The sequence below is a fragment of the Rhinatrema bivittatum genome, chromosome 6, assembly GCF_901001135.1.
Source record: "Rhinatrema bivittatum chromosome 6, aRhiBiv1.1, whole genome shotgun sequence".
Lineage (NCBI taxonomy): Eukaryota > Metazoa > Chordata > Amphibia > Gymnophiona > Rhinatrematidae > Rhinatrema > Rhinatrema bivittatum.
Genome location: NC_042620.1, coordinates 137,572,374 through 137,600,367, shown reverse-complemented (window position 1 = coordinate 137,600,367; position 27,994 = coordinate 137,572,374). Strand labels below are relative to the sequence as shown.

The window sequence follows — 27,994 nt, the reverse complement described above, 5'->3', positions numbered from 1 at the left end:
TTCTGCTTTCTCACTCCTACTTTATGTGATTCTGCCAGTGTCAGTATCCTATGAATGATACTGACACTGGCAGAATCACATAAAGCTCCCAGGCAAGTATTAAATTTGCCGCTTTAAAATGGGCACCTTGGCCACGCAGCAATTTTTGGCATCAAAGTGTTACCCATTGCGCTAGCCTGAGTGCACAATATTGCATCGGCCAATTTGAAAGATGTGTGAATGGACAGTAGCCATGGTTGAAGCCTTGACGTTGGCGCTATTACTCACAAGTTTGCAACTTGTGCTAATTCAACCTCATTGAGAGAATGTTTTGTGATAGTGCATGAGTGTGGTATTTGTTGTTTGGTTGTATTTTTATTTGTAACTGTAAGCTTGCATTGGTGGGCATGCACAATTCTTAGGATAGAAACCTCATTGTGTGTGAGTGTGACTGCTTTGTAAATGTGTGCTCCTTGAATGTGATATTAGCAATCAATTATCAAACCATTGATTCAAAAGAATGAGATAAATAAATACTCATTTGTAAATATCAATTTTTTTTAACAATAAACTTTTTTTTTATAAAACAAATATATACATTTTTTTTACATTCTTTATTATTCTGCACATACCTCTTGTTCCTGCTTAAAATATATACATTTATAAATGGGCAATGAGAACACCCCTGGACATTTTTCACACTAATGTGCAAACTTTACTCAGGGTGTTAGAGAAGAAGATGTACGGGCCTCAGGATCCCGCAGTGGAGCAGTTGGCACTGGCATCTCCTCATGTGATGCCCTCTGCTCCAGGACCTGCATCCTCCTCTCCAGTACCCTGACATCTGCCCTCAACTCCCATACTTCCTGCAGGATCTCCTGCAGGAGAGAAATCTGTATACCACAAATATAGGCAGGAGATCCTGCAGGAAGTACGGGGAGGGGAGGGGGGTAGGTAGTGTTCATCCCCCCGATGTTCTCGATGACCTGTAAGGAAATGTAAAAAAATATTTGAACAAACATGAGACACGGAACAATACATATATTTATTTATTTGTTTTTTAATTTGTTTTTTATATACCAATGTTCGATTTCACATATCACATCGGTTTACAGACAACTGAGTTTTGCAGGAAACGGGGAGTTTCCTTTTGTCAAATACATTGAACATTTATATCGGGTAACAGGTAAAAATTAAATTAAATTAATACATTGAATGTTTCTGAATATCTTGAACGGTTAACAGATAAATACATTGAACGCTTATAAATATCTTGAACGGATAATAGATAAAGTGCCTTGAATGGATCACAGATTAAAAGTTGAATTAAATTAAATATCGCTTGGTACAAATGATTGATGGTTGAAAGGTCGCTTTTGTTTAGTACAGGAACACAAAATGTCACCTTTGTTTAGTACAGGGACATTATAACCGCTTCGAGTAGTTGTTTGGAATTTGAGGTCAAACAAAACAAGTTCTGTATGTTATGTTTCAATTCGGTGTGCGGGGAGAAGAGGGTCTTGAGTGTCAAATGAATAAGCAACAAATATTTTAGCATTAATTATTTACTATTCCAATAACTTAGTCTGTATGTATTACACAACATGCAATCATACAATTATTAGTTTACTAACTTAAGAAATTGCCATGCTGGGTCAGACCAAGGGTCCATCAAGCCCAGCATCCTGGGCTTACCCCTAGATTCATTAAAATGCTATAAAACTTGAGAGAGAGAGCAAAAGTGAGAGCCTCTTTATAGGGCTCTCAGATAAGTCAACTATTTATACCACAATAGGAGGGTCATCTAGCAACTTGATGTGAGGTTTTGGTAGTGGTCTAGGGTTTGGGGGGAAGTTTGACATTCAAAGTGAGACGTACGAACAGCACAGTACACATCAGTGAAGATTTGGCCTGTTTTGGAATGAGGAAAGGTACACAAAGATGAGATAGATGAGATTTCTACAATGTTCTTTCTCCCTAGCTTGATGCACTGTCTACCTTGGTGCTAAATATTGCAAATTCTGTTTCAGGCATATCACAGAGCTTAACGCCAGGAAAAAGGATGTAGTTATTTCTGGCGTTATAACGTGCGTTACGCTATCACACGTAACGTTAAACATCCCTCATTTTCATAAACCCTGCCCAAACTCCTCCCCTTTGACTAAAATTTAAAAATGTGCATACACATCTCGTGATGTGATAAATAACGCATGTGTTATGGCCCTAACGACTGTGATAACGCCATAACGCATTTTGATGAATGATCCTGTCTGTTTACTCACATATCCATCCAGCCACTAAATAATTGAATGATCTCAGAAAATGATAAATGATTTTGTCTTGCAGCCTCAGACAGATATACCACTATATAAAATATTTACCTGCCCCACTGGCTGAGGCTGTCAATGTCATTGGGTCCAGCCTCTGCTGGTGGCAGCTAGGTCCAGGAAGTCCCACGTCCCTCCTACTGGTGTGAGATTCTATAAAAGAGAATTACAGTTGAGAAACACAGAAGTGAGGTCATGAGTAGTAACATTACAGCTACAGGCAATTGCATTCAATGAATGTTAAATAAATATATATATATATAGCAAAATTCATTACATTTAAAATTTAGTACAGCAGCAGCAGCATACCTACTTATTGAATTAGTAATATTTGTGTCACAGTAGTATTCTAAAAACAATCTACCAGGCAAGGGATGGGACAGGGTTCTGTGGACCTCCTCGAGCCACTTACCTTGTGAAGTCTCAAATGATGACCTTAGATTTAGAGGAATAAAGGAATAAAATTAATTATAAAACATAATCAAGATTTGCCTTGACCAACTAGGTAATTTTGTAAGCCACACAGAAAAATAAGTACATTTAAATACTATTTTATATTTACTTATTTTTGGAATGTGGCATTCAAAATTTCAAATACTACAATTTCACAAATGAAACCTCAAGACAACTGCTTCTTTTTCTATTATAATTGTGTAGTGCTAGTACTTCTCTTCTTGTAAAATATATTACTTTTAACTTTACTCTATATAACTTAGTCTATTCTAGTACTACTACTCTATTACATTTTCAAATAAAAAAATATAAATGTGCACAACATTATCTCTCACCTTTCTTTTTGAGATCTTCGATTGCTCGAGGGTAAGAGGCCCTATGGCAGTACTCCACCTGGAGGGCAATCCAGGCTGCAGTCTTCTTTTGCAGGTTTGGCCTGCAGCCTGGAGGTGTATTTAAATTGTGATCCTCCAGGCGGATCGGCCATACAAGGAGGTCCACATCAGCCTCCGTGAAGCTGGGCTTCCTGGACCGAGGAGCGCTCTCCTCTGCTGTCACCTTCGAGGACAACGGTTCCATACCCTGATAAAATAATAAAACAGATGAGGAAAAGTATGTGGTTTAGGATGGAGGATGGATAGTGGAGGAGGGGAGACTGATAAGGCATCCCCCTGTGTGTGGAGAGCTGACTGTACTCTGTGTCAGCTAGGGGTGTGCATTCGGATTGACCGCATTAGTAAAACGCAGCTCATATTTTTTTTTTACTTAAAAAATTGATTCGACAAGCTGGCCAAAAGTTCTTTTTGGGCCGAACGAGCCGTCCGGCGCGAACTCGCCGGGAATCACGTGACGCCGCGTCACTCGACGTGCCACCGACGTCACATGCTTCTCGCCAAGGATTGCAGAAATGACGTCCTCACTCCTCGCTCGATCACCAGGGAGTTGTGGTAAGTCTGGGGGGGGGATTAAGGAGGGTGAGGGGGTTTAAATTTTTTTTTTTGCACATATGTACATATACCCAACTCATTGGATTTTTTTTATGTCCATATTGGCCGCAAGTGGGACCCCCTTTCGGACATAAAAAATATGAACATAAAATTTTGCTCTGCACATCCCTAGTGTCAGCAGCACAGCATTGGTCAGACCTTCATGCAGGGGGCTGCCTCACCTGTCACAACCCCCCCCCCCCCCCCCCCCCAAAAGCACACACACCATTCACTGCCTGGTATATGGGGGAAGGGGAGGGTTGTCAACTTTTCCATAGACCAGGACTGGACAACAGGATTGAATGGTCATCCCTCCTTTCCCCACCCCTCATTTGCATAAATTTGCATGCAGGGAGGTGTAGGGCAGAGAGGATACCAGAGGAATGCTGGGTGGAGAGAGGGGACCTAGGGCTATCAGAAGAACAACCATCCAGGATGCACAGTGCTTGCCAGGTCCGGAGTAAGTGGGGTACCGATGTGCCTCGTCAGGGGGTGAAAGCAAAGGGTTGGAAATAGGGAGGGGATGAAGGATGGGGATGGGGAGAAAGATGAGGGCTGGGCACAGGGGGAAATGGCAGATGAGAGAGAGAAAGGGACTGGAGGCAGGAAGAAAGAGGAGGCAGCTGAAGGAAGAGATGAGAGAACTACCTCTCCATGAAAAATTCAGAATGTTTGGCAGCGCCTAATTAATACCCACCCTTCCCCCCCTAGAAAAAATGATTAAGGTATTACGATAGGGTCACCAAGCCTTTGCCCTTTTACTTAAGGGAGGTGGATGGGGTGGGGGCAAGTGGGAGAGAGAGCAAGAGACAATGGAGGGGTGGGAGCAGAAAGGAGAGAGATGGGTGAGATCAGGGAAAAGGAGGTGGAAGGGAGGAGATAGTGGGGTCAAAGGGAGAGAAAAAGGGTGAGAAAGTGAGGGCTGAGTGAGCAAAAGGCAGTGTGGATAGGCGGAGAGAGAAGATGGAGAGAAAAGGGCTAGTGTGGGGTGGAAGGAGAGAAATCCCCTCCTATCTCTTCTGCTGGCAACCCCTTCCCCCCTGCTCCCAGCCCACTCATTTTCATCCTTCAGCACTTAGCACCCAATCATCTTCTCCCTTCAGCCCCTCCCCACCCCACTGGACTTGCACCAAGCCCCATTCTCTCCACTCAGTACCTTCATTCTCTTCCTACCCTTGTTCTCCTCCCTCCTCCCCTTTCCCGCTGCTCCCACCTCTCTTCTCTCAGCTCTCCTCTTCCTCTCCCCCTCCGGCTCCCCATCATCCCTCCTCCTCCACTACCTTTCTTTGATTCTGCTGCTGAGGCACTTTTGCAGCTCAGGGTGTCAGCTAAAATGAAGTAAAGGGCAAGTCCCAGCTCCCAATGCCTGGGGGCAACTGCAGCAGCAGCAAGAGAAGGATGATCCCGGCAGTGGTGGTGATGGCAAAAAGGGCCCAGAGGATTTGCTGCTTGGTTTTTTTAAAGCTTGCTCACGGTGGAAGTTACGTTTTTTAAGATGTAGCTTCCATCATGAGCAAGTTTCAGAAAAGGAGAACAGCACTCAGTCAGCACATCCTACCAATCAGGCGAGGCAACAGACGTGGGTTGGGGCGGGTAAGCAGCAGGGAGTTGCTGCGGCCGCTGATGGCCTACGCTAAGCCGGAGCACGTGCACTGCAACGCCTCTTCTCCTCTCTCCGTCTCCTGCTGTGGCTGCGTCCGCGAGCAGCTGCTTAGGGGCAGAGAATGTACAGCCGATTGCGCCAGGCCCAGAGCAGCCCTTAAACTGATTGCCCCCTCGGCCCTACCACCGTACTCCAACTTTCGTCGCTGCCTTGACCGGGCTTTATAGTGTCCGGTTGCACTCTTGACCGGCCACTGTACAACTGATGAGAAAACTGGACGGTCCGGTTGAAAACCAGGCAGTTGTTCACCCTAGGGTTGGGAAGGGGATGACTGGCGAGGCAGCCCCCTGAAGAGAGCTAACTTTTTAATTGTTGCAATGTGAATGTACCAGTAGTTGAATGTGGGAGGGAAGTGGGCATTAAAACATTATTTAAAATTAAAGTACTACTTTATTTCATTTTACTTTATGCTACCTTAATGTAAAAACAAAGTTTTAAACACAAACTGGCAAACTGGTCATATCTTTCTCACCATTATTTTTACAGTTTGTTTTTTAAACTTTGTTTATATTAAAGAAAGTACCATAGTAAAATTAAAGCAAAAGCTTAAACTTGCAGCCAGGTGTTTCTTGAAGCGAAGAACAGAACTGATATGAAGTGCATGTGTGCTCCCTGCTGCTAAGGATTCAAAGAAGCCTCAAATGGTGTCGGGAACACTAATGAGCATACTCAAGTTACCGCGCACTAAAGAACACTAATGAGCAACTCAAGTTACCACACACTAATTCAAGTTAGTGCGCACTAAAGAACACTAATGAGCATGCTCAAGTTACTGGGCACTAATTCAAGTAAGTGCCCGCTAACTCCAAAATTGAAAAACAACGAAATAAGACCATCCCGACTCATTTTAACTACGAAATGGCCCTAAAAACAAAATAACCCAAAAAAGAAACAAACAAAAAAAAAATGCTGCACATCCCTAACTCCCAATATTAACCCAACCCTATGCAATAAATATGCGCAGAAAGCGGGCGCTGAACAGTGAGCGCTCGCTTTCTTAACATGCCCCCAGGTTCCACCCTTGGGGGTGCCATGCAATATTTAAATTAGGGGTCATGTTAGCAAGGAGGCACTAGAGTCGCTTGCACACCACTAGTGCCTCCTTGCTAACGAGAACTCGATTGGCATCAGCGGTCTGCTGGTTAGGAAAACCAATGCCGAGTTTATCAGCATCAATTTTCCTAAATGCCGCACAGCCAGAGGGTTCAGGATACAGACACTTGTCAGTTGAGCGTCCGTTTCCTGCACCTGACTGCTGTTTTTTTTTTTTTTACTTTTTTTTAACTTTATTTAATTTTGTTTTTCCTTCTACTCAATATCGCAACGATATTAAGTAGGAGGCAGTACAGAAAAGCAATTTTTTCATGCTAGTTAAATACCTCACCTCCGTCATACACACAAAATCAACTTTCACCAAGTACAAAAAGACCACACATTACAAATATGGAGGCAAACTGGAATGGAAACCCAAAAATACCACTCTGCATGCAGTGCAAAACTGGAGAAATGAAAACAGAAAAACTAATATAGTACCAGGATTTGCAATAATGCACACAAACACAAAGTTACACCTCCATTATGGCATGCATTCAAATGGAACAACCCTACCTATGAAAAGGCAACACTACAAATATTAAACCAGATCCTAAACCTCAATACACCTCCAATTAGGAAACAGAAAAAGCCAAGTTGCTATAGATCCCCACACAGAAATAATTGTAAAACTATATGAATAAATGTTTTGAAACAACTGACTAGAATAACATCTAATAATTAAAAACTCTTAAAAATTATTTAAAATTTTCCAAACACCAATAAAATATTTCAAAACAGCAGACACATCAAATGATATCCAATAATTAAAATGGCAGTCAATCAAGAAAAATGAACTTAAAAAGCCACCTTTACTTACCCTCTCCAGCAGTTCTCCTACTCCTTTACCTTGCAGGCCACAGCAGAAGCAGCAGTAGCTGCTGAAGCTGTCCTCATGGTCCTCTTGCTTAGGGACCACAACCAGTCTCTGTCTCTCTCTCTTTCACTCACACAAACATACACACACACACAGACACACACACACCAGTCACCTTCCTGATCAGTCTCTCACACATACACGCCACCTCTCTGACCAGTCTCTCTCAATCACACAATGCTCTCTCCCTCTCTTACTTACACACAAGCTGTCAATCACACATATGCTCTCTCAATTTCACTTACACTCAAGCTCTCAACCACACACATGCTTTCTCTCACTTACACACAGGCTCTCAATCTTACACATGCCCTCTTTCTCTCAAACAGCCTCAGCCAGCCATAAACATGCTTCATTTCTCTCTCACACACACAGACAGAAGCACCCTTCCTCTCTCACATATACACTACACACACACACACACAGAAGACTATCCCTCACTCACATACACACACAGACGTACTCTCCCTCTCTCACATATACACCACACACACAAGCATACTCCCCCTCACATACACACTACACACACAAGCATCCTCCCCCACTCACATGCACACCACACACACACAAGCAGCTTCCCCATCTCACATACACACCACACACAAGCACCTTCCCCATCTCACATACACCACATACTCACAAACAAGTACCCTCCCCATCTCACAGAAACCACACACTCACACACAAGCACCCTACCCATCTCACATTCACACCACACACACACACAAGCCCCGTCCCCATCTCACATATACACTACACACACATGGAAGCATACTCCTCGTCTCACATACACACCACATACACAGAAGCACCCTCCTGATCTCAAATACATTCACACACGCACACAGACACACCCACACTGGCCTCCAGCTGAATAACTTCAGCCTTCAGCTCCAGCAGCCTGGTCTCCAGTGGCGGCCAGCAGCTCTGATCTTTGGTCCCCCTGGCCTGGTCTCCGGCGACGGCCAGCGGCTCCGGTCTTCTGCCCTGCGACACACTTCAAGATCCAGCAGTGGATCCCAAATATTTCATGGGAATCCCTAAGAACTCTTTCTAGTTTACCCGGTGCAGCTTCATATTCCATCTTAGTAGACAGAAGGGATCCTGAGGGACTACATATTCACATATTTACTGCTTTCGGTTACATTATGGATATTATCTTATTGCTTCTTCTTGTCCCTGTCTCTCTTTTACCTGTTTTTTTTCTACTCTAATTCTAATTCATTCATTGACCTGAAAGAGATATATGAACAACATGAAAACAGCTTTAAAAGTTTGTTTTTGCATTTGGTTTTTTTTTCTATTCATTTTTTTCCATTTATTTTATTTTTGATCACTTTTAGTGCTCACTAAATCAAAATAATGCACACTAAATTCATTTAGTGTGCACTGTTTCAAGTTACAATATGAGAATTCAGCTGTGGAAGGAACTCTTAGAAAGATGTGCAAAGCAACCGTCATAAATAGCCTCAGTTTACTTGTGGCTTATTTGGTGAAGCCTAAATGCTCTGGGCTGGTATAATCATAGGTTGCGAGTGCACTTTGCTTTCCACCATACGGTGCTGAAAAGGTATAGCGCAGACACTGTACAAATTTAGTTTCTAGTGTGTGCACTTATCTTAATCCGCATAGAAAGAGATGGCAAAACAGTCCTGAAGTGTTTCCTCCGACGCCATAGTGTTTCGGAGTCTTTTACTCCTTCTTCAGGGACCTTCAGGTAGAAGCAAGCCGTCTACTCAGTCAGACTGGTCAGTTGTTAAACGGCAAGCTGGCAGGTTGCATTGTTACAGTGCACCGCACAAGTATACGCTGTTTTCTAAATTAAGGACTGACCGGATAATATTGAATTTATGTAGACGGCTTGCTTCTACCTGAAGATCCCTGAAGAAGGAGTAAAAGACTCCGAAACACTATGGTGTCGGAGGAAACACTTCAGGACTGTTTTGCCATCTCTTTCTACGCGGATTAAGATACGTGCACACACTAAAAACTAAATTTGTACAGTGTCTGCACTATACTTTTTCAGCACCGTATGGTGCAAAGCAAAGTGCACTCGCAACCTATGATTATACCAGCCCAGAGCATTTAGGCTTCACCAAATAAGCCACAAGTAAACTGAGGCTATTTATGACGGTTGCTTTGCACATCTTTCTAAGAGTTCCTTCCACAGCTGAATTCTCATATTGTGATTTGATTCTGATTTTCAGCTGTATTCACGGGTTATAATTAATTTGCTACTGTTTCAAGTTACAGCACACTAAAAAAAATTAGTGTGCACTAAAAACCAAATACAAATTAAATGAATGCACATCCCTATATCATGGAAAATCATATGTAAATCTTGCTGGCACAGTGAAGCTGGCACAATCTACTATGCTGACACAGCAACAGTATTCAGCAGAAATTAGATTTAACTTCACTTCTGATGTAGGAGTTAAAGTTCCAGCTTCATAAAAAACATGAGTTAAGCCTTCAGGGCTTTAATCCACCTCTCTGTGACGGGGTAATAGCTGCTGCCTTCTCTGACACGAGATTTTAATGGAGGTGTGCTAATTTGTGAACTCATTTTTATCACGTTTGTGTCCACAGTTTTTATGCTCTACAATCCTTATTAAATCATGAGTTAAGTTACATGCACAAAAATGTGTACACAAATGTGAGTAAATATGTGAGCTCTGCTCAACAATCTTTATTACATTGGCCACATATAGGGCCACGACTGTGAAAGTCTGAGAAAACTGATATACATATCACCATCCCAACTGCTTGAGCTGAGTTAGGTGATTTACAGGATATTACAGTTTGGGTTTAATAAATGAACAAATGCATGTTTCCTCCTTGTGGGGCTTCTTCGGAGAGGCTTCTGGGGCAGTTAACCCTTCTCTTATCTCTCCCTTGTTATGACTACACTAGGCTTACATTCTGTTGGAACACCCAAGTTTCAGCGCAATCTGTGTGCAGGAGCAAGACACCAGTTCCTAAAGCTACAGCATAGCACAACAAACCAAAGCCCAAATCTATATTTTGCTTTGAGGTTAGCCTTTTGCTGGAGCATTTTTACAAGTTTCAAGTTTCATTGTCATTGCATGGGGAGAAACAAAGGAAAATTGGCTAGCCAGCTGATCAGCAATAGGGACAACTGAGGAGTGGGCTGAACAGAGCCAGTGAAAACAAAAAGGTTATTCAATTCAAAACCCAAAGTGAAAAAAACAAAAACTCATGTTTATTCAAGGGGTTGAAAATGTAAACACAAATCAAACATATAAACCCTGCAACTTAAAACAGTGTAATTATATTAAAAAAAAGAAAAATATAGCCAAGCCAGGGTTTTTTTTTATAATGATTTTAGTATACTTTGTAAGGTTTTATATACAAATATGTACATAATCATAGGTTTAATTTTAATTTGTTTACATTCTCAACCCCTTGCATAAAAGTGTGGTTTTTTTACTCTAGGTTCTACATTGAATAATGTTTGCACTGGTTCTGTTTAGCCTCCACTCCTCAGTTGCCCCTATTGCCTAAAGAGAAAAATAATAATGAAGGTAATTTTCAAAGGAGTTGTGTGGAAAAAGTAGTAAATATCATAGCAATTTTCAAAAGCCCATTTATGCACATAAAGTGAATATATGTGTGTAAAACTTTTGATAATTCAGCCCAATGAAAAGTAGCAATTTCCAAAAGCCCACTTAAGTGCTTAATGTCCATTTACATCCCTAAAACAGTTTTAAGCACTAAATCCTTTTGAAATTAGTAATTTCCTACAGATTAAAATTGCTTTTTCGATTGGTGTCAGCTAATCACTAAACATCTCATCCCACTTCTAAATTCTACTAGATTTAATTAGTAAACAAGTTGGTAAGGTATTTCATTCCTTTTGCACTGAGGGAATATGGTTAATATGCCATTCTAGAAGATTTGGTTACCTGCAGCTCAGCCTTTTACAATTTACCACTGGTGTATGAATAAGCAGATGAACTCTGATCCGTTTCTCATTGCTTCGGCACTGCATGAGCAACAGTCTGCAAACACCCCAGAAAGCAGGCGGGACCTATGATGAAAAGTAAACAGGAAGTTCTAATGTTTCTTTCTGTAGCTAATCAATTCCTCGCGCTGTGAATAAATTGTCTTCACTCTGCAGCTCCCACGGTACTTTCAAACTTCATAGAACTGGATTATACCAAGCTATTGGAGAAGGACTGTTCTCTAGTTTTCTTTCATGGTTCTTTTCCCACTCAGTGATTCTGGGAAAGTTAATTCTCTTAATCAGCTTTTGAAACGAGGAAACAATTCACCACTGGATCTTGAAAAATTGAGTTTTGTTTTTTTTTACCATAGAGGTTTGAACTGGTAAGTATATTGAAATTTCTAAATCTACAAGCTAGCAGCAGGAAAAATCTATTAAGAAATGTGTGCAGGTTCTTCAGGACCAATAAGAAAAAAAATATAATTCTTTTAGTGGACTGGCAATATGTTTCAAATTAAATAACGTTTTAAAAATACGTTATGCTGTGTATAGATTAGAACATGTCAAACAAGATGTAAACTGGCTCTGATGTTTGCCAGCATTTCAAATCATCCATCTGGGAATTATCTCAGACTACCAATTGTTGATCTGCAGTATAATCTGAACAAATGCCAGAAACTTAAAACTAATTCAGTTCAATTGACATTTTGGGGAAAGATGCATAATAAGTGAGGAGTGCAATGCCCTCCCTTTGCTTGACATTGTTCAGTAGCATACAATTGTGTCTTTGAGATCTAGCACTACATTTTTCTGTTACCCTGAAGAAGTTTAACTAGCACAGTATTTAAAGAAAACCTTGGCTGACATGAATCTTTAGTAAGACTTGCCCTTGCTTTTCAGGTTCAAAAGCCCCTGTCTGCCTCCTACACACACCCACACAGTTTTGTCACATCCAAACTTTCCCTTTGACTAATATATGTATTAAAAGTTTTTATTTTATTCTCCAGGCTTTGCACATTTTTTGTTCTCCAGGGGCAAGATAGATAGAGCAGGAGTTTAAGCACTTTTCTGGTTTATTTAGGCTTCTGCTTTGTAAAAACAAAATGGTGACAAACATTCTACTGCTTTCACCAGTTTTAAAATAGACAGAAGTTAATTTCCCTGTTTAAAGGCCCTATTTATTAAGCATTTTCCCCATAGACACAAAATGGGAGAAAACCCCCCAGCATTTGTAATCATGGAGAATATAAAATACTATCTATTCTTCCCAAATATAATTGGGCTCTAAACAAAACAGAGCACAAGCAAGCAGAAATGTGCAATACCCAAAATGTTTACATGTTTAAGAAATTTAAATATGAAACTTTGAATCTATTATCCAAATGACTGATATTACCTTTTAATGTCTGGTTATAGCAAATGGGGGGGAAAAAAAGAGAATCTGTGAACAGCATTAGTGCAAGCCAAGAAAGGACGAAACAGTTGAAAAACAGTAAGATAAGCAAGAAAGAAAGGAAGGGATAAGAGAAAAAAAATCTCAAGATTATGCCAAACCTTACAGCCTGGAAGTTACTGTAACTGCTTTCAGTGACTGAATATTATGCACATAGGAGGCAATTTTCAAAGGGAACATTTATATGTAAGATACTATCATAGCAATTTTCAAAAGCCCATTTACACTCATTAAATGCACTTTAAGAGGGTAAAATGACAATTTTCATAGCTTATATTGTAGCAATTTTCAAACCACATATGATTTTCTTCTGTTTGTCCATGAGAAAAAAATGTTCAGTTTTTCTATTCCTTTGTCTCCAGGCTCTCCGACAGCTATGTCAATTTTTGAGAGCAAGATTTTTAGTACAACAATGTTTTACACAAGTCAAGTACTGTTTTGATCTTCTACTTTCTACAGTTTAAATCAAGAAAGTAGATAACACTTCTCTTCCCCAAGTTAGCATATTATATCATCCCAATAGAACCCCTCCTATTTTCATTTAATTTTATTTTTCCCCTGTAGTTTCCATGTCTCTTTCCTATGTTTTTTATAGCTAGTGTCCCAGTCTTGTAGTATATACAACAAATAAATAAACCAAAAGATACACAGGTTACAGAGAGAGTACAGAAACTAGTGGAATACTAGAAAATATATTTTATATGGTGATGTGAACGAGACAACCATAAAGAGAACCACACTGATAGAAAAAGAACAATTCAAAAAAATACATACTTTACAGAGAAATATATTAGAGCAAAGGGGACAACAATTTTCCTAAAAATAATAGAAATAGAAAAAGAACAAAGATTTAAGACTATTTATATAATTTATAATGAATATATTTTTTAAATTAAAAAGATTTGTCCAAGTAATACATGATTCAAAATCTGAATTAGTCCTAGATATTTTCTTCTTCTTAGTCTCCTTTGGTCTCTAGACCATAGACATACATTCTTTATGGTCTTCAGTCTTCAGGTAAGCAGTCCCTACTGTAGCTATAAAGACCTAAATGCTCTGTTGCAGTGACTGCAGCAGAATATGATCACAACAGTGTCCAAACTCTGGTTTTTTTTTCTTGTGAGTGATCAAATTTTTGGATCCATGTCAGCCTTTTTTTGTATTTTTGAAGGCCTTTGTTGAGTTCATGGATCCAGATACTACAACCTTGAGAAGTTGTTTTCATGTGTTAATTACTAGGTCAAAAGCCCTAAAGTCTCACTTGCAAAATCCTTGAACGGAAGATAGGAACAACTGATGTCTCCAACAAAAGGCCCAAGCACTCCATATAGGAAAATTCTACTGTCATGCATATGGTGTACATGCTGCCTAAGCTTTTGAAGGCATCTCTGTTTGAGCAGGATAAAAATAGTTGAAATACTGTCCATTGCGCATGTAGGACCTCGGATGCAGGCTGAGCTCTGGAGTCTCAATGCACGGATGAGACAATGGCGCAGGGAAGAGGCCTTTTATATTTGTTAGAAACTTAGGAACATTCTGTGGAAGGGTGAGCCTTTTCCAATGGAATGGGCTCCAAACCAGGGGAGAGCAAGACTACTAGCTCTAACATTTAAAAAGGGCATAGAGCCATTTTTAAATATGATCATGGGGAAAAGCTGACAGACACTCAGTAGCACATGGTTCAGAAGGAGGTATCTTCCAAGGATACTTACAAAACAGGGAAGTTAGAATATCTCAGAGAGGTTATGGTTAAGGTTGAAGTAGTCCAGATGGGTGTAGACAATAGGGATGTGCATTATGTTGAAATGAATGGGTAAAACAATGAATAAGTCCATATTTGTTTCATTTGTGAACCCCAAATTTAATAAAACTTTTATCTCATTTGTTTGTTTCCCATTTAAGGCTATGGTACATCCAAGTCTATGATTGTGCCCTGTGGAAATAAACAGGTGGAGGTAACTATAGCAACCAACGTGTCACTGTGTGACCTCTCAGCTTTGTCAGAGCCCAGGAAGGACAAGTTGTCAAGGAGACCAGCCAGAGAACAAATCTCAGAGCAGCCTTTTTTTAAGAGCATATATATCTGCTGGCTGGATCAAGGGATACTGATCCACTCCCACTGTAAAGTCTGAGTTTGTGCAAGAATTATTTCCTCTCTAGCTGTTGGCAGATAAATATGTGTACTTTAGAGACTCTCAATTTAAAAAAAAATAGCTTAGAAACTTTTGGATTTGGTACGGGTGAAGGGCTGCTTCTGATCTTCTCTGAGCTGCTGTGGTCTCACTCACTGGGGTGGATTTTAAATGCCCTGCGCGCGTAAATCCGGCCAGATTTACATGCACAGGGCCCTCGCGCGCCGGCGTGCCTATTTTGCATAGGCCGCCGGCGCGCACAGAGCCCCAGGATGCGCGTAAGTCCCGGGGCTTCGTAAAAGGGGCGGGGAGGGGGCGTGTCGGGGGGCATTCCCGAAATGACGCAGCGTTTCGGGAGTGTGACGTGGCATTTCGGGGGTGGGCCCGGGGGTGTGGCGCCGGCCCGGGGGAGTGGTCGAGGCCTCCGGACCAGCCCCCTGGTAGGGTGATGGCGCGCCAGCAGCCTGCTGGCGCGCGCAGATTTACATCTGCTTTTAGCAGGCGTAAATCTGCCAACAAAGGTAAGGGGGGGGGTTAGATAGGGCCGGGGTGGGTTAGTTAGGGGAAGGTGGGGGGAGCGTGCGCTGGGCTCGGCGCACGCAGGTTGCACAAATGTGCACCCCCTTGCGCGCGCTGACTCCGGATTTTATAAGATACTTGCGGCTACGCGCGTATCTTATAAAATCCAGCGTACTTTTGTTCACGCCTGGTGTGCGAACAAAAGTACGTGATCGCACAAATTTTTAAAATCTACCCCACTGTTCCAAAAGACAGGGGCAGTGCACTGCTATTGTACTGCTGCTGATTTTGATTTTCCTCTTCACTGAGAGAAGGGCAGGGTAAGAGACTGTGTGGAGTTTGTAGCAATGGCAGTGATTTATTTCTCTGTCTAGACACCAGTGAGGTGAGCACACTGAGAGACTGAACAAAAGAAGAATCTTACCATGCTGCCAATATTTTTGGTTCTATTTAACTAACAGTTTTTTCTGTATGGAATTAGTCATCACTGAGTGCATACAGCACAGCACACATATATTGTATATGCGTGTGTGTGTGAAAAACACAGTTCTCCATACAGTGAGTGGAATTGTGCATGGGGGTATAGTTACAGTATCAATAAATTTATTTGTAATATCCAAACCCACAAGAGGCAGTGCACTTCAAGAAATCCCACTGTTTCAGGAAAAGGGAGAAGAGGAATTTTTAGCAGCCTTGACTGAACATAAGTATTGCTGCAGATCCAACACAGTCTAGCATTGATTTAAAAAATGTACTAGTTCTGCCCCTAAATTGAAAAGAGACCTTTTTTATCTGTAGAATGGCAGGAGTGAAAAGCACTGGCAACTCAAAGCAGAAACAGTTGAAATTTGTAGAGTATGTACCACTGCTACCTCATGTTTTGGAGCATAGGGAAAAGGTGGGAGAGCTACCCAAGACAGACAATAGCAAGGTAGCAATGTGGAGTGGGGCAGCAGAAATTTAGCAGCCAAAATGAGCTGCACACTCCTGTACACTGATTACTGCTTGAGGCAATGGATGCACTATTTTCAACAACTGATTCTGAGGAATAATCTTGTCTAGGATTCTTTGAATCAGAACTTGAAGAGCTAGTAGCAAAAATAAAATTGGAAGGATTAATCAGTAGCACACGGGTAGCCAGTTCTGGTCCCCAAGTGCCACAAACAATGGAGGCAGTGCATGCAAATCTATCTTGTGTATATTCATTGTGTAATCCTGCAAACCAAACCTGTTCATGGCTTCTGAGGACCAGAGTTAGCCACCTCTGCAGAAGCATCTTAGTTTCCAGAGTGATGATTGGAGAGATAGATGATACTGATGGTTGTGAAGAAGAACAGAGAGTATAGGTAAAGGAGCATAAGTGATACCCCTAGTATTTTTCCTCAGGGTCCATCCATAACCTCTACTCCAATACCAGTATGAGCCCCAAGGATGTAGAGAAGAGGTTACAGGAGACTTCCCTGATCTGGAGGCATTTGAAAGTGAGGGTGACTTTTGCCTAGTGTAATCACTATAGTAAAGATATCAGTCGAGGGAAGAAAGTAGTGCATCTGACAAAATGTGGCTATGCATAATTGCCTGTAGAATCAGCACCTGCTAGCATTGTGCGAAGGGTGGGTGGCAATATTAGCCTGAGGCCCCTTCTGCCAGTCAAAGTATAAACCAGAGGAAAGAGGTTGAAAAGGAGAAGACCATGGCTCTTTTTCTGAGTGAGATGTGCAGCGGGAGATGCATGCGTATGTAGGCAGCGTTTTTAGATATGGCGGGTGCATGTAAGCCCTACATGCGCGCACATCTCCCAATTTTGGTGCATGCTGGACTTTTAAAATTCACTTTAAGCTTTCAATCAAGGAGCATGAGAATTTCTATCTTCCCTTTGAGTCCAACGGAGGAATGATTGAACAAAATGGCCAATAGCTATTCAAAATGCTTTTCGTTAAACTTTCACCTAAAAATAATGAAGTCAATCCATGCAGCTTCCAGCTGGGATAAGCTGAGTGCAAAAATGCTGCAATATGATTGGTCCTACTTCTTCCTTGTCCCATCCACAACTGGCTCTGTTCTATATGGCATTTCTTCCCCCTTAGACTTTAATGGGATCAAAGCGAATGTGATAAAAAGGATTTAGAATTTTTGAAGGACCGCACCCATTTGGTTCTGATGTCCCCAAACAAAAATCATCTCATTTGGATCAATTTAAAAAAAAAATCACATTCTGATCATCTGAACGCACATCCCCAGCTTTCAAAAGTAATGTATAAAAATAGAGTACTTTACATACTTCTAATGGAGAGATGAACTATGCATTTCCTGTCCACCGTAGTTGCCATAGGATTCCAAAAGACTGAGATAAATCAGTTTAAATCCAGATATATTAATACAACTGTTAATGACAATCTTATTTTTCTAATTGCTTTGGCTTTTGTTATAACAAGGATCCCCATTTAGTTTTAAGTGGAATGGTAAAGGGGGATACTCAAAGCACCAAAAAAGGGTAATGTGTGGAGGGGATGGGGAAAAACGACTTTATTAATATTTTTAAAATTGTCTTCTAGCTCTCCTGTTCCCTTCTAATAATTTGTTTCAAACTCCTCTAAGTGGAAGGATTTGAGGACCAGAGAAAGTCCCAAGGCATCCTGAAGCAATTTCTCCCTAAGGCCTGGATTCACTATTCTCGCTGCCAGTTTTCGCACCCAATAGCACCACTGTGAAAGGTGGTGCTATTGGGTGTGCTACTAGCGGCGATAAGGATTCTTACCTTTCACTGTCAGCGAAGTCGTCGTGAAGTCCGCCCTGCCGTCACACCGACTCCTCCCCTTCCGATGCGGACTCCGCCTCTATCTAGGTATCGCATGCGATCCCTTTAGAAAATGACCCCCTAAGTGTCATCAGAAGACTTAAAACTGCTTTTCTGTGCACTCTCCGACTTAATATCATGGCGATATTAAGTCGGAGGTCCCGAAACTTCTCAAAGTAAAAAAAAAAAAAAAAAATTTGAAGTCAGCCGGCAGCTGTCGGGTCGAAAACCAGATGCTCAATTTTGCCGTCGTCCGGTTTCCGAGCCCGTGGCTGTCAGCGGGCTCGAGAACCGACGCCAGCAAAATTGAGCGTCGGCTGTCAAACCCGCTGACAGCCGCCGCTCCGGTCCAAAAGGAGGCGCTAGGGACGCGCTAGTGTCCCTAGCGCCTCCTTTTGCCTGTTTTTACCGCCTGGCCTCATTTAAATACAGAATCGTGCCCACAGGAGCGCGGGCGATCGCACGCTCTCCTGCGGACTTTACTGAATCGGCCCGATACTAAGTAGAGCACATTCTAGAACAGGGATGAGCAAACTGAGCGGCAGATCCCCTTCCAACCATGTAATCGACTGGGCCCCCCAGGCTTGCTTACATCTCTTATATATCCTGAGTTCCTGGTCTGATGTTGAAGTCTTTTGCCAACCAATCAGTTCTTGAACCAGTAATGAGAAAAGCCCACACTGCCTGCCAGTGACTCAGACACAGGCATTTGCTGTGGGGTTGTGGTGCTGTTTCTCTTGAGCTCAGTGACTGCTTCCTCCTGCCCCAGCATTTCTGCATCATTATGTAAAAGTTGATGCTTATTGCCAGCCCTTCTTCAACCTGCAGCAGCCCTCTCCCTCTCCCTTTCCCAGTCTCATTCCTTCATGGCACACTCACTCTCCAGAAGACTCACCGTTTCCATGGCCAGCTGCCCCTCAAAACTCAGCCTAGCCATTTCAGACAGAAGACTCTCTAACGTTGCTCATCCGCTCCTTTTCTGACAGTAGTTTGCTCCATTTCTCAGGGCCTTCCCCACTCCAGCACATACTCATTGTGTGCTAGTCTGCTACTTATATGGTTCACTAGACTTTGCTCTGCCTACCTACTCCTGGGGAAGTGAGGACTAGAGGTGATCCATTCTTCCTGCTTTCTCCAGGACTTAATATATATATACCGACATTCAATCTGAGATATCACATCGGTTTACATTCAGGTACTGTAGTTATTTCCCTATCCCCAGAGGGTTTACAATTTAACAGGTCAATACAGTAAAGTGCGGCCACGGTTACCCTGCTTCTAACCCGCCTTCTACTCACAATTTGGACGCGTTAGTCCAACCCGCGATCCACTATCCCCTTTAACCCATTCTTACCGTATCTTTAAATCAACGAGTAACCCCTTCCGCCCGCGGCATGTATATTAGATGTAAATGATCGAATTAGCTATTCCCCCCCCCCCCCATTCAGTAATGCGCACCCCGACTATCACCTTTTTAACCTGCAGTTTAGCCACGTGTTTAACCTGTTAATTTACCGCCTGCCCCTACCCCTGCGTTAGAGGCAGGGGTAAGGGTAGACGGCAAACTTTCCCCCAAAGAAAACCTAAAATCCCCTCCTCCCGAAGCGACTGGACATGTAAAATATATGTAAAACCTAAAATCCCCTCCTCCCGAAGCGACTTGACATGTTAAATATTGAAAACCTAAAATCCCCTCCTCCCGAAGCGACTTGACATGTTAAATATGTGAATAAGTTTTTATTCACATATTTATTTTACTTTTTGTTTCTTTTTCAGCCTTCTCTGCCGACCTCCGGAGGGGGCAGCCGGCGGCTTCCAGCGGCCCCCGCCGGGGAAGACGGACGAACACACGCCCGTAAATTGACGGGCGCTCAAGCCAATGAAAGCACATGAACGCGCGTGCGTGACATCACGGCATATGTCATGCACGCCCGTCCATGTGCTTTCATTGGCTTGAGCGCCCTTGCACTACGGGCGTGCGTTCGTCCGTCTTCGCCGGCGGGGGCCGCTGGAAGCCGCTTTCGCCGCCGGCTGCCCCCTCCAGAGGACGGCAGAGAAGGCTGAAAGGGCTGAAAAAGAAACAAAAAGTAAGTTGGTTACACTTATTCACATATTTAACATGTTGAGTCTCTTCGGGAGGAGGGGGTTTTAGGTTTTTAGGTTTTAGATATGTTTTCTTTGGTTAAAGTTGGTTAAAGTTTGGTTAAAGTTGGGATCCACTTCCTGGTGCCTGTCATTTCAAATGTCATTTGAAATGACAGGTACCAGCGCACCCAGGATACTGTATAGGCGCTGTATAAAGTGCCTATACAGTAAAATGGGTTGCGCGGGTCTAACGCTTCTTGGACGCGGCCTGCGCAAGGGAGTGCAATTGTGCACTCCCTTGCACATGCCGACCCCTGATTTTATAGCTTGTGCACGCAAGTTATAAAATTGGGCATACATGTGTGTGCACCAGGTATCCTTTTAAAATCTACCCCTTTGATTTTTGTCTGCCGCCGGCCTGGGCTCATACAGTGGCCTGTAACCCACAGCTTCTCATTTTCTGATGATTTTAGTGCCCTCTTGGAAGCAAGGTGAGGCGGCCTCTGGGCATTTAGGAGCACGTTTTACTGCTCCAAAATGTTGCCACCTGAGGCAGCTGCCTCATTATAGAACTACCCCTTCTCTAATCCCTAGATTAATCACAATCCATAAATATAGCAGAAATAGTGCCTTCTATGAAAAACAGGTATGGTTAGTCTAATTTCCTATCTTCCACAAAGTGTGATATGGTATTACGTAGCATACATTGATTTATGCGTGGCACGCTATTTGGTTTATGTATATACCGGCTGCCTCTTGGGGGGGGGGGGGGGGGAAGGAGAGAGAGAGCATTGTAATAAGGAGGACAGGACTCATAATATTCTCTTTCCTTCTCAGTTTGGTTTTCGTAAGTTCTTTAGTACTGAATCTTTTACTAGCCCTATCAGATACAGCATTCAGAGGTTTTGATTCTGGTCAATCTTATCTTTAATCCTCCTAGATCTATCAGCAGCATTTGACACTGTAGACTATGGGGCAGATTTTTAAAATTACGCGTGGGGGCATATTTCTGCGCGCCACCTGGCGCGCAGAAATATGCCTGGCCACAGGCAACTGTGTTGGGGCACTCGGCCACGCCCCAGGACATCGGCCCCGCCAATACCCTGCCATTTTTTTGCACGCCCTGGGACATACGCGCGTCCTGGGGATTGCACGCACCGCCGAGCCTATGCAAAATAGGCTCGGCGCGCGCGGGGGGGGGGGGGGGGGGGGGGGGTTTAAGGGTTACACGCGTAACCCTTTTAAAATCCGCCCCTATGAAATTCTTTTTTTTTTTTTTTTATTTATATTTTATTAAGTTTTTTTAAACAACTTTACATTGTGAAAAAAAACCAAAGGCAAATATTCTGTTTTACAACAAAACTATCATATCAGGCAATACATTTTATCGTAATCTAACAAAAACAGTAATATCTGGTCCACATTACGGGAGGTGTACCAAAGGAAATAATGAATTCATAATAAATCTGTATTCAATCTTACAGAAAAGGAGAGTATTAATTTATTGCAGATCCATTTCTCAACACTGATTCTTTATCTAACAAAAAGGACTTTAAGTGAGGAGGATCCTGGAATATAAATTTATTCTTCTGATAAACCACAGAGCATTTACAAGAGAATTTTAAGTAGAATGTTGCCCCAAGGGCTAGCACTCTAGACTTAAAAATCAAGAATTGCTTACGCCTAGCTTGAGTTGCTCTGGCAACATCAGGAAAAATCTGGATGCGTTGTCCGCATCCTATGAAATTCTGATCCAATTGATATTGGGCTGAAAGGAACCTTACTTTCCTGGTTCAAATAATTTCTTAATGATCATCACTTTCAAGTTAGGTTAAACAACTGTCTTTCTGAAAAAATAAGAATTAATTTGGGAGTCCCACAAGGTTCATTGCTGTCAGCAGTTCTTTTTTATATATACCTACTACCATTATGTAAGCTTTTGTCCGGACTCTGTATTATTCATTTTATTTATGCTGATAATATTCAGCTTTTAATTCCGATAAGAAAATCAATAGAAGAATCCCTCAAATTATTGGAAGTTTTTATGTCCCCAATCAGACAGTTACACTCACATTTGAAGTTAATTTTAAACACTCATAAAATCATTTCAGTTTTATTGAATAGAAAATTGTCTGGTTGCTAAATCATTAAACTATGATAAAACAGAATGGTTAAATGCTGCTCTTCACTTACATGTACCAGAAAGAAATCTAAGGTCAGCAAACAAAGGCCTTCTTAATGTTCCATCGATTCGAACTGCACATTTATCTTAGGTTAGGAAAAGAGCAATTTCGATAGTGGGCCAAAAATTGTGGAATTTGCTTCCGGCAGAATTGCGACTTCAAAAAGAATATGCAAAGTTTAAATAATATTCTAAAACCTGGCTATTCAAAAGAGTGTATGATAATTGAGGTTACAATGGCGTTAAGGCAAAGTAAATTTTAAATTTCCCTTTTTGTTTTATGTTGTTTATTTTAGATTTCTGATTTGATGTATTTTATTTTATCCTAATTTAGGGGTAGATTTTCAAACTATGCGAATAGGCCTACTTTTGCTGGCGCATCAGGCGCAAGCAAAAGTACGCTGGATTTTAGTAGATACGCGCGGAGCCGTGCGTATCCACTAAAATCCTGGATCGGCGCGCGCAAGGCTATCAATTCTGTATAGCCGGTGCGCGCCGAGCCGCGCAGCCTACCCCCGTTCCCTCCGAGGCCGCTCCGAAATCGGAGCGGCCTCGGAGGGAACTTCCTTTTGCCCTCCCCTCACCTTCCCCTCCCTTCCCCTACCTAACCCACCCACCCGGCCCTGTCTAAGCCCCCCCCCTTACCTTTGTCGGGGGATTTACGCCTCCCTCTGGGAGGCGTAAATCCCCGCGCGTCAGCGGGCCTCCTGTGCGCCGGGTCGCGACCTGGGGGCGGGTCTGGAGGGCGCGGCCACGCCCCCAAAACGCTCCCGGCACGCCCCCTAAACGCCACGCGGATCGGGCACGCCCTCGACACGCCCCCCTCCGAAAACCCCGGGACTTACGCGAGTCCCGGGGCTCTGCGCGCGCCGGTAGGCCTATGTAAAATAGGCTCACCGGCAAGCAGGGCTCTTAAAATCCGCCCCTTAATGTTTTATTTTAGAATTTATTTTATTGTACACCGTTTAAGATTGTATTTATTTACAGATTGATGGTATAGAAAACCGACAAATTAAATATATGGTTAGTAACATCGCCGGCAGAGAAGACACCTCCGACTCCGCCCCAATCTAATTTACATGCTATCGCACGCAAAAAGGTCCTTTTCGCGTGCAATAGAGGCTTATCACACGTGATATGGCCGTATCACATTCGATAAGCCTTTGATAAATGACCCCCCTTAGATTGTAAGCCCTCTGGGGATAGGGAAATACCTACCGCTCCTGAATGTAATCCACTTTGAAGTGCTGAAAAAGTGTGAAAAGCGGAATATAAATCTAAATAAAAAAAAACAAATTTAGAATTTGCAGTTAACTTGCCTTGTGATTTTTATTGCGTGCGTTAGACCCATTTAATACACGTTCAGGCCCTAAAGCATTTTGATGAATGACCCAGTAAGTTTGGCCATTGAGCAATGGCTGAATGGCTGGGACTTCTCCCTCAGGGACTATGAATGCTGCTTTCACAGCTGCCCCAGGGTGCAGACGTCTTGTCTGAGAATACTCTTCTCAGGAGCTATGAACACTTCCTTCACCACATCATCATCATCACCATCCCCAGTGTCAACTGGCCTATACTCAAACCCAGGACGTCTGTACCGCAGCACACAGTACTGCTCCTATATCACTTTCCCAACCACCAAATATTTTGTTTACTATCTTAAATATCTCCCAAATATCCCCCTTTTTATTGTAGTTGGTATTCAGCAATCCCCAAATATCATGAGATATTTTTGAAAGGAATTAAAAAAAAAAAAAAAAAAAAGAAAACAAAGTGGTGTGTCAGGCCCATCACAAATAAGTTTTGCATGTTAAAAAAAAACAAAAAACAAAACAAAATGATAATACATTGACTACTAATTAATACAGCAAAACAGTACTGTTATGACTACAATATCTATTGCTTCTTTATGAAAAGTTATTTTTATGCTTCACATACACAATAGGTATAAAAATCTATTAACTTTTACTCAAAATGCCTGACATTGCCCAGAACTGAAATTTTTTTGTCCCAACTCTTAACAGAAGAAAACAAATTAAATGCTCTGTGACTGGTCCAACCACAAGAACAGCTATTCATAAAGTGCACTCAGTGTTCTTTGAATTCAACCTTTCCGCTATACTTAGTATTAGACTGGTTTCCATAGCAAAGTTTTGCAAGTGGGAAGTATTTGTCTGGCATGGAAGTGACTTGTATTTGAATGAAAATGATAGCAAAAGTTGGTATTATGTGTGTTGCTGAAAACTTGACAACTATAGCAAATGCTGTCAAAGATATATTTGAATGACCTTCAAAATGACTCATTCTAATTGACAATGCAGGAAATGTGGTATGCATGATATAAATATTGGAGAGATAAAGAGCATAAATTTAAACTTATAGAAAGTAGTTCCCTAGACAACATGTGCAACTGTGGTCATTTAAGCTGCTTTGACTCATATTATGTTGTGTTCTTTGTATGTTGTGTCTTACTTTCAAAAGAATTAATAGACTAAGAAAATCATATCTCATAGACGAACATTCAAAGAGGTCTGATGACCTATTAGCTGCTATTGGGCCAAATTTTTATTTCCTATCAAAGAGCCAGTATGTCTTTTTATCTGCTGTGTACAAAGCAGGAAACATTAGCAGTTATTGGCATTTAGTGCTAAATGCTGTTTTATAAACAACCAGAGTGTTCGTGTATTTTCCATTTCACCCATACATTTTACCAGCAGGAAAAAGAGGCGGACTAGAGGTCTTCTGGAGTGTGGTTCAGCAGTACTTAACAGTAGTTGCTGTTTTGTAAAAGGTATATGTATAAATATTACCAAACTTATGTGCATATTTTTACACCTGCTCATTGACTGGCACAAGTGAAAACTGACTTCTCTGTTGGCTGCACTTTTTGGGTGAGAGGCCTAGGTGACCTGCAGATGGACTGGGTGAACTGGCAAGTAAGTATTCTCAAAATGGTATTCGCGCATACTTTATAAATTAACTGACTGTATATAAATTGGCATTATTATGCATATATGTTACGTACCTAGAATATGCACACCTAAACTTATAAAATAGGTGGAGAAAGGTATTTTTCGCTCCATAAGACGCACCTGACCATAAGACGCACCTAGGATTCAGAGGGGGAAAATTAAAAAAAAAAAAAAAATTGTGCTAAACCGGCTCTGCGTCTGGGCGTCTTATGGAGCAAATTAGGGGAGTGCATAGCTTTTTTTTTTTCTCCCCATTTTGTTTTCGGGTCTGGGGAGAGCCATTTCGGTCCACTCCCCAGATCAGAAAACTTTTCTTTCTCTGGGAACCCCTCCCCCCAAACCCCCCCCATCCCAACCCTTTAAATTAACAACCCCCACCCCCCTGACCCCCCAAGACCTGCCGACTTAATTTCCTACAACCCTCCCCCAAGACCTGCCGAATTAATTTCCTGCAACCCCCCACCCTCCTGACCCCCCCAAGACCTGCCAAACGTCCCTGGTGGTCCAGCGGGGGTCCAGGAGCGGTCCGGGAACGATCTCCTGGGCGTGGGCCGTCGGCTGCCAGTAAACAAAATGGCGCCGACGGCCCTATGCCCTCACTATGTCACTGAGACCGACCAATAGCAGCGGTCGGTCTCAGTGACATAGTGAGGGCATAGAGCCGTCTGCTGCCAGTAAACAAAATGGCACCGACGGCCCTATGCCCTCACTATGTCACTGAGACCGACCAATAGCAGCGGTCGGTCTCAGTGACATAGTGAGGGCATAGGGCCGTCGGCGCCATTTTGTTTACTGGCAGCCGACGGCCCACGGCCCGGAGATCATTCCCGGACCCCCGCTGGACCACCAGGGACGTTTGGCAGGTCTTGGGGGGGGTTAGGAGGGTGGGGGGTTGCAGGAAATTAATTTGTCAGGTCTTGGGGGGGGGGGGTCAGGAGGGGGGGGGTTGTAGGAAATTAAGTCGGCAGGTCTTGGGGGAGTCGGGGGGGGGGGGGGGTTTGTTAGATTTTTGTTTGGTTTTTTTTTTATATTCGCTCCATAAGACGCACATACATTTTCCCCCCACGTTTGGGGGAAAAAAAGTGCGTCTTATGGAGCGAAAAATACGGTATGTGCTTTCTTGCATTGGAAATATTCCCACATACTGAAGCATACACGCGTACTTTTGGAGCAGAACTACATGGTATTTTATAAATTGTGCAACTCCCGTGCACAGTTTAGAAAGTGCTACTATGAATCTCTATGCGACCATTTACACATGTAAATGCTCTACTGCAGATAGATTTGAAAGTGAGGCTTCCTATATCTGTCTGGGTGAATAATACTTTGGAAAAAAGTCCAAGGGCCTTAATGGAACATCCATGTTGACTCCTTCGCCTTCTTGCCCTGAAAATCTTTGCTTGAGGCACATCAGTATTTTTTTAAATGGCCCTTTCTTTTGGCTTCCTTCTCAGTCATAACTGACCATTTCCATGCATACATGCTACTTATTCTCATATTATAACTTTGTGTGAAACCCTTTGAAAATGTACATCTTTTATACATATCTGAGTCCTGAGTTTGTAAAATATTTTACTCCTGCTTGGGGCTAGTTTCTCTCTGCATAGTACTCATACGGGCGGATTTTAAAAGCCCTGCTCGCGTAAATCCGCCCGGATTTACGCGAGCAGGGCCTTGCGCGCCGGCGCACCTATTTTCCATAGGCCTGCCGGTGCGCGCAGAGCCCCGGGGTTTTTTGTCGGGGGCGTGTCGGGGGCAGGGCCGATCGACGCGGCATTTTGGGGGCGGGACGTGGCGTTTCGGGGCGGGCCCGGGGGCGTGGTTACGGCCCGGGGCGGTCCGGGGGCGTGGCCACGCCCTCTGGAACCGCCCCCGGGTTGCGTCTCGGCGCACCAGCAGGCCGCTGGCGCGCGTGGATTTACTTCTCCCTCCGGGAGGCGTAAATCCGTGGACAAAGCTGGGGAGGGGTTTAGATAGGGCCAGGGGGTGGGTTAAGTAGAGGAAGGGAGGGGAAGGTGAGGGGAGGGCGAAAGAGAGTTCCCTCCGAGGCCGCTCCGATTTCGGAGCGGCCTCGGAGGGAACGGAGGCAGGCTGCGCGGCTCGGCGCGCGCCGGCTGCCCAAAATCGGCAGCCTTGCGTGCGCCGATCCTGGATTTTAGAAGAAACGCGTGGCTACGCGCGTATCTACTAAAATCCAGCGTACTTTTGTTTGCGACTGGTGCGCCAACAAAAGTACGTGAACGCACATTTTTTTAAAATCTACCCCATAGTTAATAGGTAAGAAAGAGATTGAAATCGTCTGTTCAGTGTGCTGCGGCAGTCAAAAAAGCAAACAGAATGTTGGGAATTATTAGAAAGGGAATGGTGAATAAAACGGAAAATGTCATAATGCCTCCGTATCGCTCCATGGTGAGACCGCACCTTGAATACTGTGTACAATTCTGGTCATCGCATCTCAAAAAATATATAATTGCGATGGAGAAGGTACAGAGAAGGGCTTCCAAAATGAT

General features: G+C 42.9%; 1 protein-coding gene and 1 long non-coding RNA gene across 3 annotated transcripts in view; one reads left to right on the top strand and one right to left on the bottom strand.

Annotated features, from left to right (window-relative positions):
• Positions 1–637: 637 nt before the first annotated feature.
• Positions 638–3,330, bottom strand: LOC115093229. The gene is made up of 4 exons (XR_003857239.1): positions 3,095–3,330; positions 2,719–2,741; positions 2,361–2,459; positions 638–965 (listed from the first exon to the last, which is right to left on the bottom strand). It is a non-coding gene; the product is annotated as an uncharacterized LOC115093229 (long non-coding RNA).
• Positions 3,331–11,410: 8,080 nt separating this feature from the next.
• The window catches only part of TFPI (tissue factor pathway inhibitor), a 121,353-nt gene continuing 104,769 nt past the window's right edge, over positions 11,411–27,994 (top strand). The window contains exons 1-2 of one of the 2 annotated variants that reach the window (XM_029605973.1): positions 11,411–11,727; positions 14,700–14,752. In XM_029605973.1, the coding sequence (XP_029461833.1) occupies positions 14,720–14,752 (33 nt within the window). In that variant the 5' untranslated portion in view covers positions 11,411–11,727; positions 14,700–14,719. The remainder of the gene's footprint in view (positions 11,728–14,699; positions 14,753–27,994) is intronic. The other variant, XM_029605974.1, reaches the window with a different exon arrangement.